Genomic DNA, 14188 nt, shown 5'->3' with positions numbered 1-14188 from the left:
CATACGCTTAGGGATAACAATTCAATATACGGCAGCAGCCAGTTCAGTTAAAAATGATCAGCAAACCTTCACAAATCGCGAAGCTGCAGAATAAAGTCGCCATTGTAACCGGCGGCGCAAGCGGCCTAGGGGAGGAAACTGCCCGTCGTTTCGCCGAGCACGGTGCAAGAGCAGTGGTGATTGCGGACATTCAAGAGGAAAAAGGGCAGCAAGTAGCCGAGTCAATCGGCCTGCATTGCTGCACGTTCATCAAGTGCGACGTGGCGGACGAGGAGCAAGTCAAGTCCCTCGTGGATTCAACCGTCGAGAGGCACGGACAACTGGATATCATGTTCAGCAATGCTGGGATCGTCAGCAAATGCATGCAGGACATCTTGACTTTCGATCTGAGTGCTTATGAAAAGCTCTTCTCCGTCAACGTCCGCGGCATGGCGGCGTGCGTGAAGCACGCGGGCCGTGTCATGGTGGAGGGCGGCGTTAAGGGAAGCATAATTTGCACGGCTAGTGTTATGGCAAATTATGGCACCGGGGCGGCTATAGATTACGTGATGTCCAAGCATGCCGTTCAGGGGTTGATTAGGTGTGCTAGTAAAGGGCTAGGTGAGCATGGGATACGGGTGAACTGTGTGGCGCCGGGTCCGGTGGCTACTCCGATGATTTGCGGCCGGCTTCAGATGAGTGCGGAGGACACGGAGAGGTGTTTTGAGGCTGAGTTCGCTATCAAGAAATCAGGATTTCTGAAGGCCAGACATGTAGCAGATGCGGTGTTGTTTTTGGCAAGTGATGACTCTGTCTTTGTTACGGGGCATAGTTTGGCGGTGGATGCTGGCTATATACCTACCAATTGATCGGCCGGACAAAAAAAGTCTTCAATTCTCATAGGTCATCTCAACGGAAATGGATGTGATGTGCTGATTTCACATTTTTTTTCTTTCCGAAGCTCTCTTGCAACACTTTGTACACGTGGAGGACTTACTACCAATTAGCATCAATTAAATCACTTGGGATTCTCGGTGACATGTTTTCTATGCCAACCCAATATCACCAATAGTGTTGTGCCAAGTGTCATGTTATTATTTACATTTGTGTTAAACCAAGCCAAATTAAATTATTAGAAAATTAAAGTGTTAAACCAAGCCAAATTAAATTATTAGAAAATTAAAGTGTAAATAATAACATGACACTTGGCGCAATACTATTGGTGGCATTAGATTGGCATAGAAAATATGTACTTGGGATCCTCGGTGACATGTTTTCTATGTCAATCCAATACCACCTATAATATTATGCCAATTGTCCTGTTATTATTTACACTTGTGTTAAACCAAATCAAGTTGAATTATTAAAAAATTAAAGTGTAAATAATAACGGGACACTTGGCACAATACTATAGATGGCATTGAATTGGCATAGAAAAACATGTCACCGAGGATCCCAAATAGAAAACATGTCACCGGGGATCTCAAGTGCAATTAAATCTACTTTCCCTTTTTTTTTTTTTTTTTTTGAAGGAAGTACTTTCCCATTTTCAGACGCTATTGTTATTATAGGGTGTATTAAGGGTTAATGTTACACCTGCTTGCTTTGTAATTCCAATTCATTCGGATTGAGGGATTTGGTTGAATTTGGATTTGGGAAAATAAACATTCACTCAAGATCATTAGATAGAAGTCGACCGAAGTTCCTTCCTTCTTTCGCACCCTTCATAGCATTTCCACCCGCACACCTCCTGGCCTTCCACTGCAACCTTGACTTGACGTGGCCCCGGGGGGCGGGGGGGGGGGTGCGGGGGGATGGGAATCTTGCAGCTCTGCACAAAGTTCTCAAGCAATCAGCAGGTTTAGCAGATTTCTTTCCTTGAGTCCCGCCTGCAAAGCTTGTACTGGGATCATTTTGTTATTATGATATTATTATTATTAGTAGTAAATCCATGGTTCAGACTTCAAAGTTGATTAACGTTCGAATCCTAGGCTTGAATAGTCTGCTTTGCTTTAATTTGAAGATTTTCCCAACGTTACTTGAGGAGTCTGAAGCAAGTCACCATCAACTCGTAAATTTGAGACGCAATTGGAAATAATCAAATTTTGTAAACCAGCCTGCTGTGCGTTTTATATATATATAAAAGATCATTTCATTCAAATAAATCTGCACTAATGGCAAAAATTACATCAAACAAACATGGCACAATACATATAGATATGAAATCAAATAGATATGACAGATCTAAGAAAACAATACAAATAAATATAACATTGATGCTTCTATATATCTTCCATTCGGGTGAATCACTGTAACTCAATACATTAGTGCATGTCTCTTGACGATCTTATCTGATTAAAACTTATTCAAGTTCAAAGAGAAATTTAGATCTGATAATAATGAAGAAATTAAAGATCCGACAAACTAGATTCTAGATCTACAAAATATCAAATTTTACAAAAATAAAAACTTAAAAAACTCTTACAAGAAAAAATTTGGAAGAGCATCAAAACTTTCACTGGAACAATCTAGAAAAGAAAAAACTCTCACTAGAAGATCCTAAAAAAGAAGAATCTCCCGTTAGAAAATTCTAAGAGAGAATTTATTCAAATAAGAGAAACTAAAAACTATAAAGAGTACTTTCTCCAATGGAAAAAGATCAGATTTGGTTTCTCTCCCGTGAAAAAAAATGACGAAAATCTTGATTCGAAGAGTTCTAAAGAGAAGGGTGAGAAAAGACAATCAATCATCTTTTTGCATAGTAGTGGCAAGATTACTGCTTTCTAACCCCAACCTTTTTTCCAAAACTATATGCAGGGTTCAATTTGCATCATCACCATGAGTTGTTGATATAAGCGTAGCCAACCTGTTTTACAAGTCAAATGTCAGCAAATTCTGTATTAACAGGGAAAAGAAAAAACAGAAAACAACTCATTTTAGATGCTGCATCTATAGTAACGCAACGCTGAGCAAGAATAAAAGCCACAAAAAAACTGAATAAATAAACATGTACCACCAACTCATTGAGAAAAGATTGATCTGGGTAAAAAATATATATACAGAACTGTTGTCCATGAAATTAGACTTGGATTAAAGGCCAAAAAAAAAGGGGGGGAAAAAAACCTTTCATGCATTGACTTCCATTTGATTAAGTGTGATGGATGCTTGGATCTTGATTGGTCGGAGAGCCATAAGTTGATCGAATCGAGTTTTGAGCAATTTTTCCTTGGAGGTATTTGAATTCGAGGAGTCAACTCAAAATTAGAAAGCTTTTTTCTCCCAAGAAACCAACAAATTAGGATTTAGTTGTCCAAAGGCTAAGGCAAATGAAGCAATATTAAGTTTAAAAAAAATTTTTATTTCGACAAAAAAAAATGAAGCAATATTAAGTAAAGTAATCTGATATCCGACCAGATGGAACATGAGTTCCATGACCAAGATTTGGCGCCAAAGTTCCCTGCTAAAGTTACTTCACCAACGGCTTCACCAGCCTTTTGAATTCCTCAAGCAAATCCCAGAATGTATTTTCACCTACAAATTTCACTCAGCCAGCCGAGCAGAGAATATCTCACTTTCAGACTTCGACGAAAGCACCACCTTTGATCCCGCCTCTGTTTCCTATTCAAAGCTATTGTCAGAACTCTGCAAATCCAAGTCTCTTGGGCCTGGTCTCCGAATCCAGGCTCACTTAAACAAAATTGGTTTAAACGAAGACCGAGCACATAGGAACCATTTGATAAATTTGTACTCCAAGTGTGGCCGTTTTGCGTATGCCCTGAAACTAATTGACGAAAGTCCTGAACCGGACTCGGTTTCCTGGTCTTCTTTGATATCAGGTTATACCCAAAATGGCCTTGGTAAAGAAGCCCTTTTGGCTTTTCGCTGGATGCATCATTTGGGTATTAAGAGTAATGAATTTGCTTTGCCTAGCGTACTTAAAGCATGTTCAATAAGTAAGGATTTTGTGCTAGGGATACAGGTTCATGGCATTGTGGTGGTTTCGGGGTTTGAGTCTCACGTTTATGTTGCAAATACCCTGGCTGTTATGTATTCAAAATGTGGTGAATTCGTGGATTCTAGGAGGTTATTTGATGAAATTCCGGAAAGGAACGTCGTGTCTTGGAATGCATTGTTTTCGTCCTTCACGCAAATCAATCGGTTTGGAGAAGCAGTGGGTTTGTTTCAAGAAATGATTGCTGGTGGCACTATGCCTGATGAGTTCAGTTTGTCAACTCTACTAAACGCTTGCACTGGATTAGGAGATATTGGTCAAGGGCAAAAAATTCATGGGTACTTGATTAAACTAAATTTTGATTATGATCCATTCTCTTTGAATGCACTTGTTGACATGTATGCAAAGCTGGGAAGTCTAGAAGATGCAAGTGCCGTTTTCCAGGAAATCAACCACCCAGATATAGTTACCTGGAATTCCATCATTGCTGGATATGCTCTTCATGAACATCATGACCAGGCCTTGCAGCTTTTTCAGCAGATGACGAGCTCAGGAATAAGGCCAAATGTATTCACCTTGTCAAGTGCTCTCAAAGCTTGTACTGGACTCAGGCTCCAAGAATTGGGCAGACAATTGCATTCTCTGCTGTTAAAAATGAATTCAATGGATTCATTTGTGAGTGTTGGACTTATTGATATGTACTCGAAGTGTGGCTTAGCTGAGCATGCAAGGATAGTTTATGATTCGATGCCAGAGAAGGATTTGATTGCAGTGAATGCCATGATCTCTGGGTATACACAGAATGGGTCACACATGGAGGGTCTAATGCTTTTTGTTGAGACATCTAGGAAAGGAATGGGATTTAACCAGTCAACTTTAGTAGCGATCTTGAGCTGTACTGCCAGCATGCAAGCAATCAGTGCCTGTAAGCAATTCCATGCTCTTTCTGTGAAGTCAGGGCTTCAATCAGATGCATTTGTCACAAATAGTTTGATTGATTCCTATGGGAAATGTAGCCAGACAGATGATGCCGCTAGAGTTTTTGAAGAATACTCTACCATAGACTTACCCTCATTTACATCTATCATAACAGCTTATGCTCAGTGTGGACAAGGTGAAGAAGCCCTGAAGCTCTACCAGAAGTTGCAAGGTGCAAATGCCAAGCCAGATTCATTTGTCTGCGCTTCTCTCCTGAATGCATGTGCAAATCTATCAGCATATGAGCAGGGAAAACAAGTCCATGTTCATGTCTTGAAATATGGATTTGTGTCAGATATATTTGCAGGGAATTCTCTTGTTAACATGTATGCCAAATGTGGGAGTTTAAAGGATGCTGATCGTGCATTCTCTGAAGTTTCTCAGAGAGGTATAGTATCATGGTCTGCCATGATTGGAGGACTTGCTCAACATGGGCATGGAAAGAAAGCTCTGTTATTATTTCATGAGATGCTTAGAGATGGTGTACCTCCTAATCATGTGACGCTAGTTAGTGTCCTTTGTGCATGTAATCACGCTGGTCTAGTAACAGAAGCTAAAAGGTACTTTGCAATGATGGAAGAGTCATTTGGGATTCAGCCAACACAAGAGCATTACGCCTGCATGATTGATATCCATGGAAGAGCAGGAAAATTGAAGGACGCAATGGATATTGTAAATAAGATGCCTTTTGCAGCTAATGCCAGGATCTGGGGAGCACTTCTTAGTGCTGCAAGAATCCATAAGAATGTAGAGGTGGGCCAAAATGCTGCTGAGATGCTTTTGAGTCTTGAACCAGAAAAATCCAGTACACACGTTCTTCTTGCAAACCTTTATGCATCAGTGGGATCATGGGAAAATGTAGCAAAAGTGAGAAGAATAATGAAAGAAAACAATGTGAAAAAAGAGCCAGGGATAAGTTGGATAGAAGTGAAAGACAAGATTTACACTTTTATTGTTGGAGATCAAAGCCACTCAAGAAGTAAGGAAATATATGCTAAACTTCAGGAGCTGGGTGACGTTATGGCTAGAGCTGGCTATGTTCCCATGATAGAGACTGACCTCCATGACGTTGAACAGGAAGTAAAGGAGCTTCTTCTTTCCCACCACAGTGAGAAGCTTGCAGTAGCTTTTGCACTGATTGCAACTCCACCAGGAGCTCCCATTAGAGTGAAAAAGAATATTAGGATTTGTTTAGACTGTCATACAGCATTCAAGTTCATTTGTAAAATAGTTTCACGGGAGATTATAGTTAGAGATAACAATCGGTTCCACCATTTCAGTGATGGATCTTGTTCTTGCGGGGATTACTGGTAGTATAGATTAAGGAGCAGCATCGGTGATTGATTTCTTTTTTGTCCCAGAAAAATAAGTCAACTCCAAAAAGACTATTCTTTTTTGAGATATATTCAAAGGGAAGGTGAAAGCCTTTTCAATTTTTGCATCCATTTAACTATTTTCTTGTAGAAGGTCAGAGCACTCGCTAGAAAAGAAAATTTTGTTAGGCGATGTAGTTACACACTAAGACATTTAGGGGCAAGAGAAGCCCCCTACTGTTCTCTTTGTCCACTTAATTTGTGTTGTGGCTGGGGTCTGGATTTATTATTATTTTCAGTGCAGCTGAAGATCACATTCTCTTTTCCTGCTGTCAATTGTGTGAAGCGCTACTTCCCATCTGCATCAGATGCTTTCAAGTTTCTCCTATCTTTTCGTAGTGACCTCGATTAGGCAACGGTTGATGCAGTTCTTCCGAACCAGGTTGATCATTGCCGTATTTCACTTTGAGGTTTTCAAGCTTAGACTGATTAATGAAAAACGCATGACCTCATAGAAATTTCTGATGAAAGAAGGATAAATGAGACTTGGCATTATTGACAGGTTAATAGCATTGTGATATCCAGGCACTCCTTCTATTTCATCTCCATAATAGAGAGATGTCCTTGCATTATTAGCATTCATCATCATTGACGTTGTTCCCAACATGTAATGATCTACTTGCAAGTAACGCTATGGCAGTAAAGAAGTAGTAATTTGGTTGGCTCTAAACTCAGGAAAAGCACGACCATAACTAGATCCTGCACACTTTACAATAAAATCTCATCTCTCAATCAAAACTAGTCGACTTCTAGTGGTTTCAGTATGTAGCATGAAGGCTAATGAAGACGGTCATGCCGAAAAAATTACAATGTACAACAAATACATTGGATCGCTGCCCCCAGGCGTTTGGAAAAATTTATATACAAAACCGGGATTTTTTTGACCAGGTTAATTCCCAAAAGAAGGCAACCAAGGAACGCAATGAAAATTTTAAGACTAATCTGGCGCATGCCTCTCCTATGCTCTCATATTAACAGAGAGTCCTCTGACAATATGGTCAGAAGAGAATACTTCACTTTGATTCTTATCCTTCCCCCCTCTACACAAAGCTTTGCTCCGGTAACCACCCAGTACCCAGGTGAATCCTCTGGACCCCTTGTCATTTCTTTTGTATCAACAAAATTTGTCATCTTTGGAGCTCTTGCAGGTGAGGGTGGCCCTCCAGGATAAACTGCAGAGTTCACATCCACCTTCACTGGTTTATCAGGTTGACCCAACCCTGCGCTGAATGTTGTGCTCATCAACATTGAAATTAATCCTGATTTTCGAGACAAGGTAGATGGTCCATCCCACTCTGACCTCCGTATCCTTGAAGATGCCACCATTGAGAACCCAAATCTCAGGAAAAGGACCTTCTTCATTCCAACATTTTTTACCTCAAACCATGATTTTGTCACAATAGAAGCAGAGTCATCAATCCGTGTGCCACGATACTCTACTGGAGCAGTGCAAACATGTGAGAATATGCTCCACTTGACTGGTTCAAAGTAGCCTCGCTCAACTGGCTCATCTACTGGCTCATAACTATGATCATCTGTCAGCTGATAGGTATTTGGAAGAGTTGACAGATGCTGCAGATGAATGGCCAGGTGATCGCTTCTTTTACCTTCCAAGTACAAGCGAATACCAGTCACTGGGCGGTTCCCTGAATCAACCTACAAATTTATAAGTTAGAAACCCCAAAGGAGCAGAACCAACTCTACTCTTGACGTGAGCACCAAAACCCCCCACAGATACAGCAAGGTTAATATGCTTAGACACTAGGAATGGTTTCCTGGTGTATTGGGCCCTCAACAAAACATGCTGTTAATAACTAAGGAAAATATTATCAAAACATCGGTTACTCAGTTCTCGTATGACCAAATCAAATCACTGGAAACTCAATTTTTTCACTCTGAAGAGTAATTCAATCATTTTATCTGATTAATTTTAAATCCCCCTCATGCTGAGGAGGAAGAATGAAGTACTTCCACAGATACAGCAAGGTTTATGACTTAATCATATCAAGGTATGAAATTAAAAATTGTTCCCATCAGTGCAATCAAGTCTATTGCAGCCTTAATTGATGCAGGGTAATGGTATTCAAAATTAACCCCAGTTCATTTCCAACGCAATGCTTGTAAGAAAATTACAAGGAGAATCGACACAGAGATGTCACCCATAAATACACTATAGTAAGAAATATTTCTACTAAATGCATTTACAAGGAATTGTATAGATGATTCAGTAATGTAAAACTGATAAGGAATATAGTTGTATTGGACAGTATTATTTAATTTAGCATTAACCAATAAAGCATCAGATGTAACCAGCAGTAGTCAAATTAAAATCAAAAGAGCAGTGAATGCCAAGAAACATTTACCATAAAATGAGGTCCAAACAAGTGGTTACAGTATTAGAACTTCCTAAAGACATACTTGCTATTTATCTCTTCTCTAGTATCACTTCAGTTAAGTCTCCTTTGTTTGGTCTTTGATGGAGAAAAAGCATTCTATTATTAAATAGGTGTCCATTCTAAAGTTTCTCAACCAACTATGAAAGTGCAACTTATATTTTGCAAAAATGAAATACTATTCCTGAGGAAGGGTAAATATCATTTGCGACATTAAAATTTGTCAAAATAGAGAAGCATAATAGAAACTGAGAATTTACTTTTACAGTGTTTACGTAAAGCTTAGGACCCATAAACGTGAACTGAAGTGCTGGAGATGCTTGCTTCCTCCGCCTAGGAGCAAGTGGAAGATCACTGTACGCTGGAGCCCATTGACGAGGTAATTGAAATTCTAAAAATTGTTGGAGTTCCTCTATAGGAGGTTTGTCTGCAAAGAAGAATGATGTTAGAGAACCAGTTGCTTTCGTCTCAATTATGGACCGACTAGAACCAAAATTTAGTAAGGTATAAATAAGTCTATCTCACTTATGATGAACATGCTAAGATGAACAGAAGAATGAGAGGCCTATCGAATTTTGAAATAGTTGAATTCCAATCCAATGTATGTATCACATAGTATTTTTGATCCCTATGTATCACAAAGTATCAGAATACGTATCCATCAAGCTTGACCACATTTGAAAAATAAACATGAACAAAATCAGGACATCTTAGCCACAATCTGCTAAAATATGGGAAAGTTTTCATCATGAAGCTAGAAGTTGTTCTCTGAGACTTCTTTTACAAAAGTGCAAAGAGTTAGGATGTTTGTCTATTTTTTTTCAGCTAAAAAGCTAGAGACATGTTTGTTAAGTTCAAATTCAAATTTAACAAGCCTGTCTTCCAAATCCCCTAGTTCCCTTCCTCTCTTTCCCACACCACAGCCCTCCCTCTTCAGATCTTCCAGTCACTTTCCTTTTTCTTTTTTCTTTTTTTTATAACCTATGTGAATTGAACCTATAAAAGGAAACAGATATGGCACAAAAGAGGTACAGCCATAAACTCCAGATATGGTAAAGTATTTTAAAAAGCTACCTATGAGAAAATCAGAAGTTAGCAAATGTACGATGACTAAAAAGGTCATTAACTGCAACTCAAGTTTCCACGTGATCTAAAGAAAAAGTTAACAAAAGCTTCCTTCTTCAACTTGTAATCATAAATACAAATATTAACTTCTCTTGATGAATTTTCCTTGTTAGCAAATAAATTCTACCGGAATTTTCTCACTGAAATCACATATTATCTTTCGTATCACTTATACAGTTGCCTAGCTGTGACTCACATTTTATCCATTCTTCATGCATCAAGATGAAGAAATCAAGCAGGAAACTATCAACACGGTCACAATGAGCAAAATGAGATATTAAATATAAGATACTTACATCGTAGATAAAGATTCATTGCATGACTAAAAAATCCGCTACCCTTGACACCATTCAAAAGCGAAACAATAGGCACAAAGGACATTGATATGACATTCGGAGAATGTGATACAGTTGACAGCCATTCTGCATGACTTTGGCCTTTGTTGACGCCTCCTCGCCGTATATGAATACTTAACAAATCCTACATTAAAGTAGAAAGCATCATCAATAAAATCCAACTTGGTATTTTTGAAGAAAAATTTTGAACTATGAAGTTAAAAACTACTAAAGAAAAGGATAGGAGGTTACTGCATTCTTTGTGTGAGAAACTATTGCTGGTCTTAACGGATTTGCAAATAGTGAATATGGGTCCCAGAGAACGGACTTCTCATCCTGCCAGCAGATAGGAACTTGAGTCATTGTTTAGTAGTACTATTTTAAGTTACACAAGGAAAAAGGAAGGCTGAAAGAAAAAATCTAACTGCACAGTCAGATAATTACTTTCTTTACACTTAAATCATGATGATTTTCCTTTGAGAGTCAGTTTGAATAAACTTTCAGTGATTTTGCGAATTTAATTGTATATCACTACTGTTTCTCCTGCTCAATTGTCAATTTACCACATTAGCAAATGTCTGTAGTTGCCATAATGTGCAAGTTGCATTTTGGAGAAGCTCTGACATGAACACCAGACTATATTGCTTTAGTTCCAATGACAGACAATCTTTTTTCTTTGTTCTTTTAACCATCTAAACAACTTAATGCTAGACATTCATTATTCTCATCAAGCGGTAAATGACTCTTGCAAAACCCTGAATAAACAGAAGCCTTGCATGAAGGATTCACCATTTTTCAGCTGTCACCATTCATTCTACAAGATAAAAATGCAATTTCAGTTCTTCTCCTACTTTTGCTTCTCACACAAAATGCTGTATTCAACCACTAGTATAAATTTCTGAGTACGTTTCTTTTTTGTGTTTGCTTCCAACTATAGCTTAACCACACACTAAAGTATAAAAAGAAACAAAGCTGAAGGGTAAAAATATATCCAGGGCTAGCAGTGTGCTATTGGCACCAATTAAATTCTGCATACCTTTGGCATAACCAAAGAACCTTCAGGATTTGATATCAGGCTTCCATCTGTTTCCGAAAATCTTTCCTCAGATAATTTCTTTAACAATTTCTGCACATCATTTGGCTGAAGATTTGAGCTTTGAAGCTGCTTCATATGCACTACATCTTTACCTCCCATCTTCACCCCAAGAATAACATGGGTTCCATATTTATCAATGAATCTGAATTCATGTCATTAAGATTTCCAGTTAATAATCTTCAACATCTATGATATTCCAGCAGATGATTGACGGGCATACTCTCCTTTTTTGTGTGGTGAGGAAACCAATAGATGAAAATATAGTACAGAGAAATAAAAGATATCCTTTTTCAACTGGGAATATAATCCTTTCATCGTTGTTTTCTCCTCTCCTGGAGGTTAGCATGAGGTGAGTTTCTACCATTTTTGCATCTCCAACATCTTAGAAAATTTTCTGAAATAATTTCTGCTATTAATAGCAATTAATGCTCAGTATATAACTTTTTTATTAGATAAACCATAGCACTTTGCAGATAGCAGGCCAAGAGAGATGTCTACCAGATTACTGACTCAATAAAGTCCAGCAATACTGAAATACTCCATGCTCTCTATTCGTGTCACATACTTCAGTCCTACATAATCCGGATGAGCCAATAGCTTGAAATAAGTATTTTATGTTCATCATTAGCAAGTGCGTGTAATATTTAGATCATGAATAGTATGGAATGAAAATGCATCTACATTAGAGGACCATAGCAGCATCTGTATTCAACTAAATTGGTTCCTAGTGGCACAACTGAGAAATTGCCCCAGATTAACGATCATCAGATGAAGAATCTTACTCAGCTAAAGCAGCAGGATCCCAAAATGGTGGAACTTCCCGTTTCACTTGCTCTGACAGAGTTACATGGGACTTTGATAACTCAATATTGTACAGGGAGATGAACCAGCCATCAAAAGCAAGACCTTTAGTAGCAGTTGCATCCTTTTGCCAGCAGCCCTTGAAGTCAAACATTCCATTGAATAGACCACAGGGTATTTTACCAGATAAAGATAATTCCTGATTGATTTGCTCCGACATCTGAACACAAGATATTTTTAAACAGAAAATTTGCATAAACATCACGGGCTTATTAATCAATATGCAAAGTTCATTGGTTCATTAGAACTTTTTGAGTGCTGCTTATGAAACAAGTTCATTCTGGACTACTGTTCAGAATCTTAACCTTACAAACAAATTCTGGATGACACCTATCTAATCTTTAACAACAATTCGCATCAAAAGCGAAGATAAACATCAGAAGAAAAGTTTAGCTCATCTTTTCTTCATATGGAATCTAACAGCTAGTTCATCTAGAATTTTACTTCATTCGCTTCGCTCTTGATGACAATTGATGATCAAGACTGCATAGACTAGTGTCAACGACTATATATTCGTATTACTACTAGCTTATGCAACATATAAACTACTTTGCAATTCAATACTTAGAAGTTTAAATATACTCCTTCAGCCAAACACCTCTACTGACTGTACTCTAAATTTTGTGCCTTCATGATTCCATAGCTGCATTGCAAATTTCTAAACGTCACAAGCGGACAGCTTTCCTTTTTTCCCTGTTGGTGATTCAGATAATGGTGTCTCTTAGTCCAGCATTCTAATTATTCCAATAATGCACAAGTGAAGGGCCACCTAGATTTTTCCAATTCCCGTAAGTCAAGCTTCAAAATTTTTGTAGTATATGGTTTCAAGTCCACATGCATTTATATTCTCCAAAAATGGAAAACCTTTCCACTCATTCTAACACCTAAATTTAGAAGAAATTATAAGGGGGGGGAAAAAAGGAAAGAAGCATTTTTTTTTTGTCAAAACAAAAAAATAACCACGATCACGTAGACAAAAAATATATATATTTTTAAAGATCAATTTTTTCCCACTTCTTTCTTCCCAAGCAATAAAAAACCAAAGAAGGGAAACAGGAGAAAAACTACTGGCCAATTGTTAAAAAATAAAATAAAATAAAATTCATCACCTGACTAAAAGAGAGAAAATCGGAGCGAAACCTGGTGCGTTCACCTTTATCACACTTGATGGAGGTGGACACACCAGGGACCACGACTCCACCGGGCACCACCAGCTCCTTCGTGGAGCTGTCGTCCAGCTCGATCAGCCGGGAACCGTTGGGACCCTCTTTGCAAGCCGATAACCGGATGTCAGCGGTGAGGTCATACCCCATGCCGATCGCCCCCACCGCCTTCTCCGCCGCCGACTGTGGGTCCATCCCGACAGTGGTTGTGCTTCTAGTAATATTTCCACTCGAGCTGAGGAAAGCCATTCAAATTGTTGGAAAGCTTCAGAGATCAAATTGTCCGTCTTGTGCGTGGATTTCAACGGTGTTGAAAATTGAGTATCTTGTGTGAGCAGTTTATTGAGCAGTTTATGGGGTGGGGGGAGTATTCTTGGTTGAAGACTTTTGGACTTGGAGGTAGAAGAAGAAGAAGAAGAAGAAACGAAGGCTATGGTCGGGTTGAAGAGGCTTTTACTTTTTACGTGGTATTTTCACAAATTTGCCCATTATGAAAGGCTACCATATCCATAGGCTCTCGTGATCGTCGTGCACAAGCATCCGACCAAGAAGAATAAGACAGCGTTCGTTTATGTTCAAAAGCGATGTAGATGCATAGATCAATTACCATCAAATGATATAAAGTCACAGCGAGTAATTGTAGAAAATTCACGTAGCTTCTAAATATTTGATGGTTAGGCTATGAATGATGTATATACTTAAATTACTCCATTTAATGTACTATGAGCATAGTAGATTATTTGACATAAATTTTTTAAATATTGTAATATTTTTTATATGAGATTTTAAAAAATAAAAGTGATTGACTATGTAATCAATTGAATTTTTGCAAATGATCCACTATATAAACAACTCTTATAACTTGGTCGTAACAACTTTATTCATATGGGTATATAAGAGATTTAAATGTTATTAGAAAATGTGTTTAAAAAA

The 14188-nt window shown here is 38.3% G+C and overlaps 3 protein-coding genes across 3 annotated transcripts; 2 read left to right on the top strand and 1 right to left on the bottom strand.

The window, feature by feature from the left end:
• LOC113726054 ((+)-cis,trans-nepetalactol synthase NEPS1-like) lies at positions 1 to 1116 on the top strand. Its single transcript, XM_027249539.2, has one exon. It carries the CDS (start codon positions 54 to 56, stop codon positions 846 to 848), a length of 795 nt encoding a protein of 264 aa, XP_027105340.1. The 5' UTR covers positions 1 to 53; the 3' UTR covers positions 849 to 1116.
• Positions 1117 to 3106: 1990 nt separating this feature from the next.
• LOC140035043 (pentatricopeptide repeat-containing protein At4g14850-like) lies at positions 3107 to 6480 on the top strand. The gene has a single exon (XM_072074397.1). It carries the CDS (start codon positions 3401 to 3403, stop codon positions 6221 to 6223), a length of 2823 nt encoding a protein of 940 aa, XP_071930498.1. The 5' UTR covers positions 3107 to 3400; the 3' UTR covers positions 6224 to 6480.
• A 473-nt stretch (positions 6481 to 6953) lies between these two features.
• Positions 6954 to 13887, bottom strand: LOC113726051 (MACPF domain-containing protein NSL1). The gene is made up of 7 exons (XM_027249536.2): positions 13202 to 13887; positions 12014 to 12252; positions 11172 to 11373; positions 10388 to 10471; positions 10097 to 10280; positions 8936 to 9102; positions 6954 to 7938 (listed from the first exon to the last, which is right to left on the bottom strand). Exons 1-7 carry the CDS (start codon positions 13502 to 13504, stop codon positions 7249 to 7251), a joined length of 1869 nt encoding a protein of 622 aa, XP_027105337.1. The 5' UTR covers positions 13505 to 13887; the 3' UTR covers positions 6954 to 7248.
• Between the last annotated feature and the right edge of the window lie 301 nt (positions 13888 to 14188).

Source organism: Coffea arabica, chromosome 2c, assembly GCF_036785885.1.
Source record: "Coffea arabica cultivar ET-39 chromosome 2c, Coffea Arabica ET-39 HiFi, whole genome shotgun sequence".
NCBI classification, from domain to species: Eukaryota; Viridiplantae; Streptophyta; class Magnoliopsida; order Gentianales; family Rubiaceae; genus Coffea; species Coffea arabica.
Note: the sequence above shows the minus strand (reverse complement) of the source record. Positions and strands in the feature narration are given on the sequence as shown.

Coding starts and splice junctions, on each gene's coding strand:
- LOC140035043 (XM_072074397.1), top strand. CDS start 3,401: ATGAGTTCCATGACCAAGATTTGGCGCCAAAGTTCCCTGCTAAAGTTA.
- LOC113726051 (XM_027249536.2), bottom strand. CDS start 13,504: ATGGCTTTCCTCAGCTCGAGTGGAAATATTACTAGAAGCACAACCACT. Junction 11,374..12,013: donor GATCCTGCTGCTTTAGCTGA/GTAAGATTCTTC, acceptor ACATGAATTCAG/ATTCATTGATAAATATGGAA. Junction 10,472..11,171: donor GTTCTTTGGTTATGCCAAAG/GTATGCAGAATT, acceptor ATCTGCTGGCAG/GATGAGAAGTCCGTTCTCTG.
- LOC113726054 (XM_027249539.2), top strand. CDS start 54: ATGATCAGCAAACCTTCACAAATCGCGAAGCTGCAGAATAAAGTCGCC.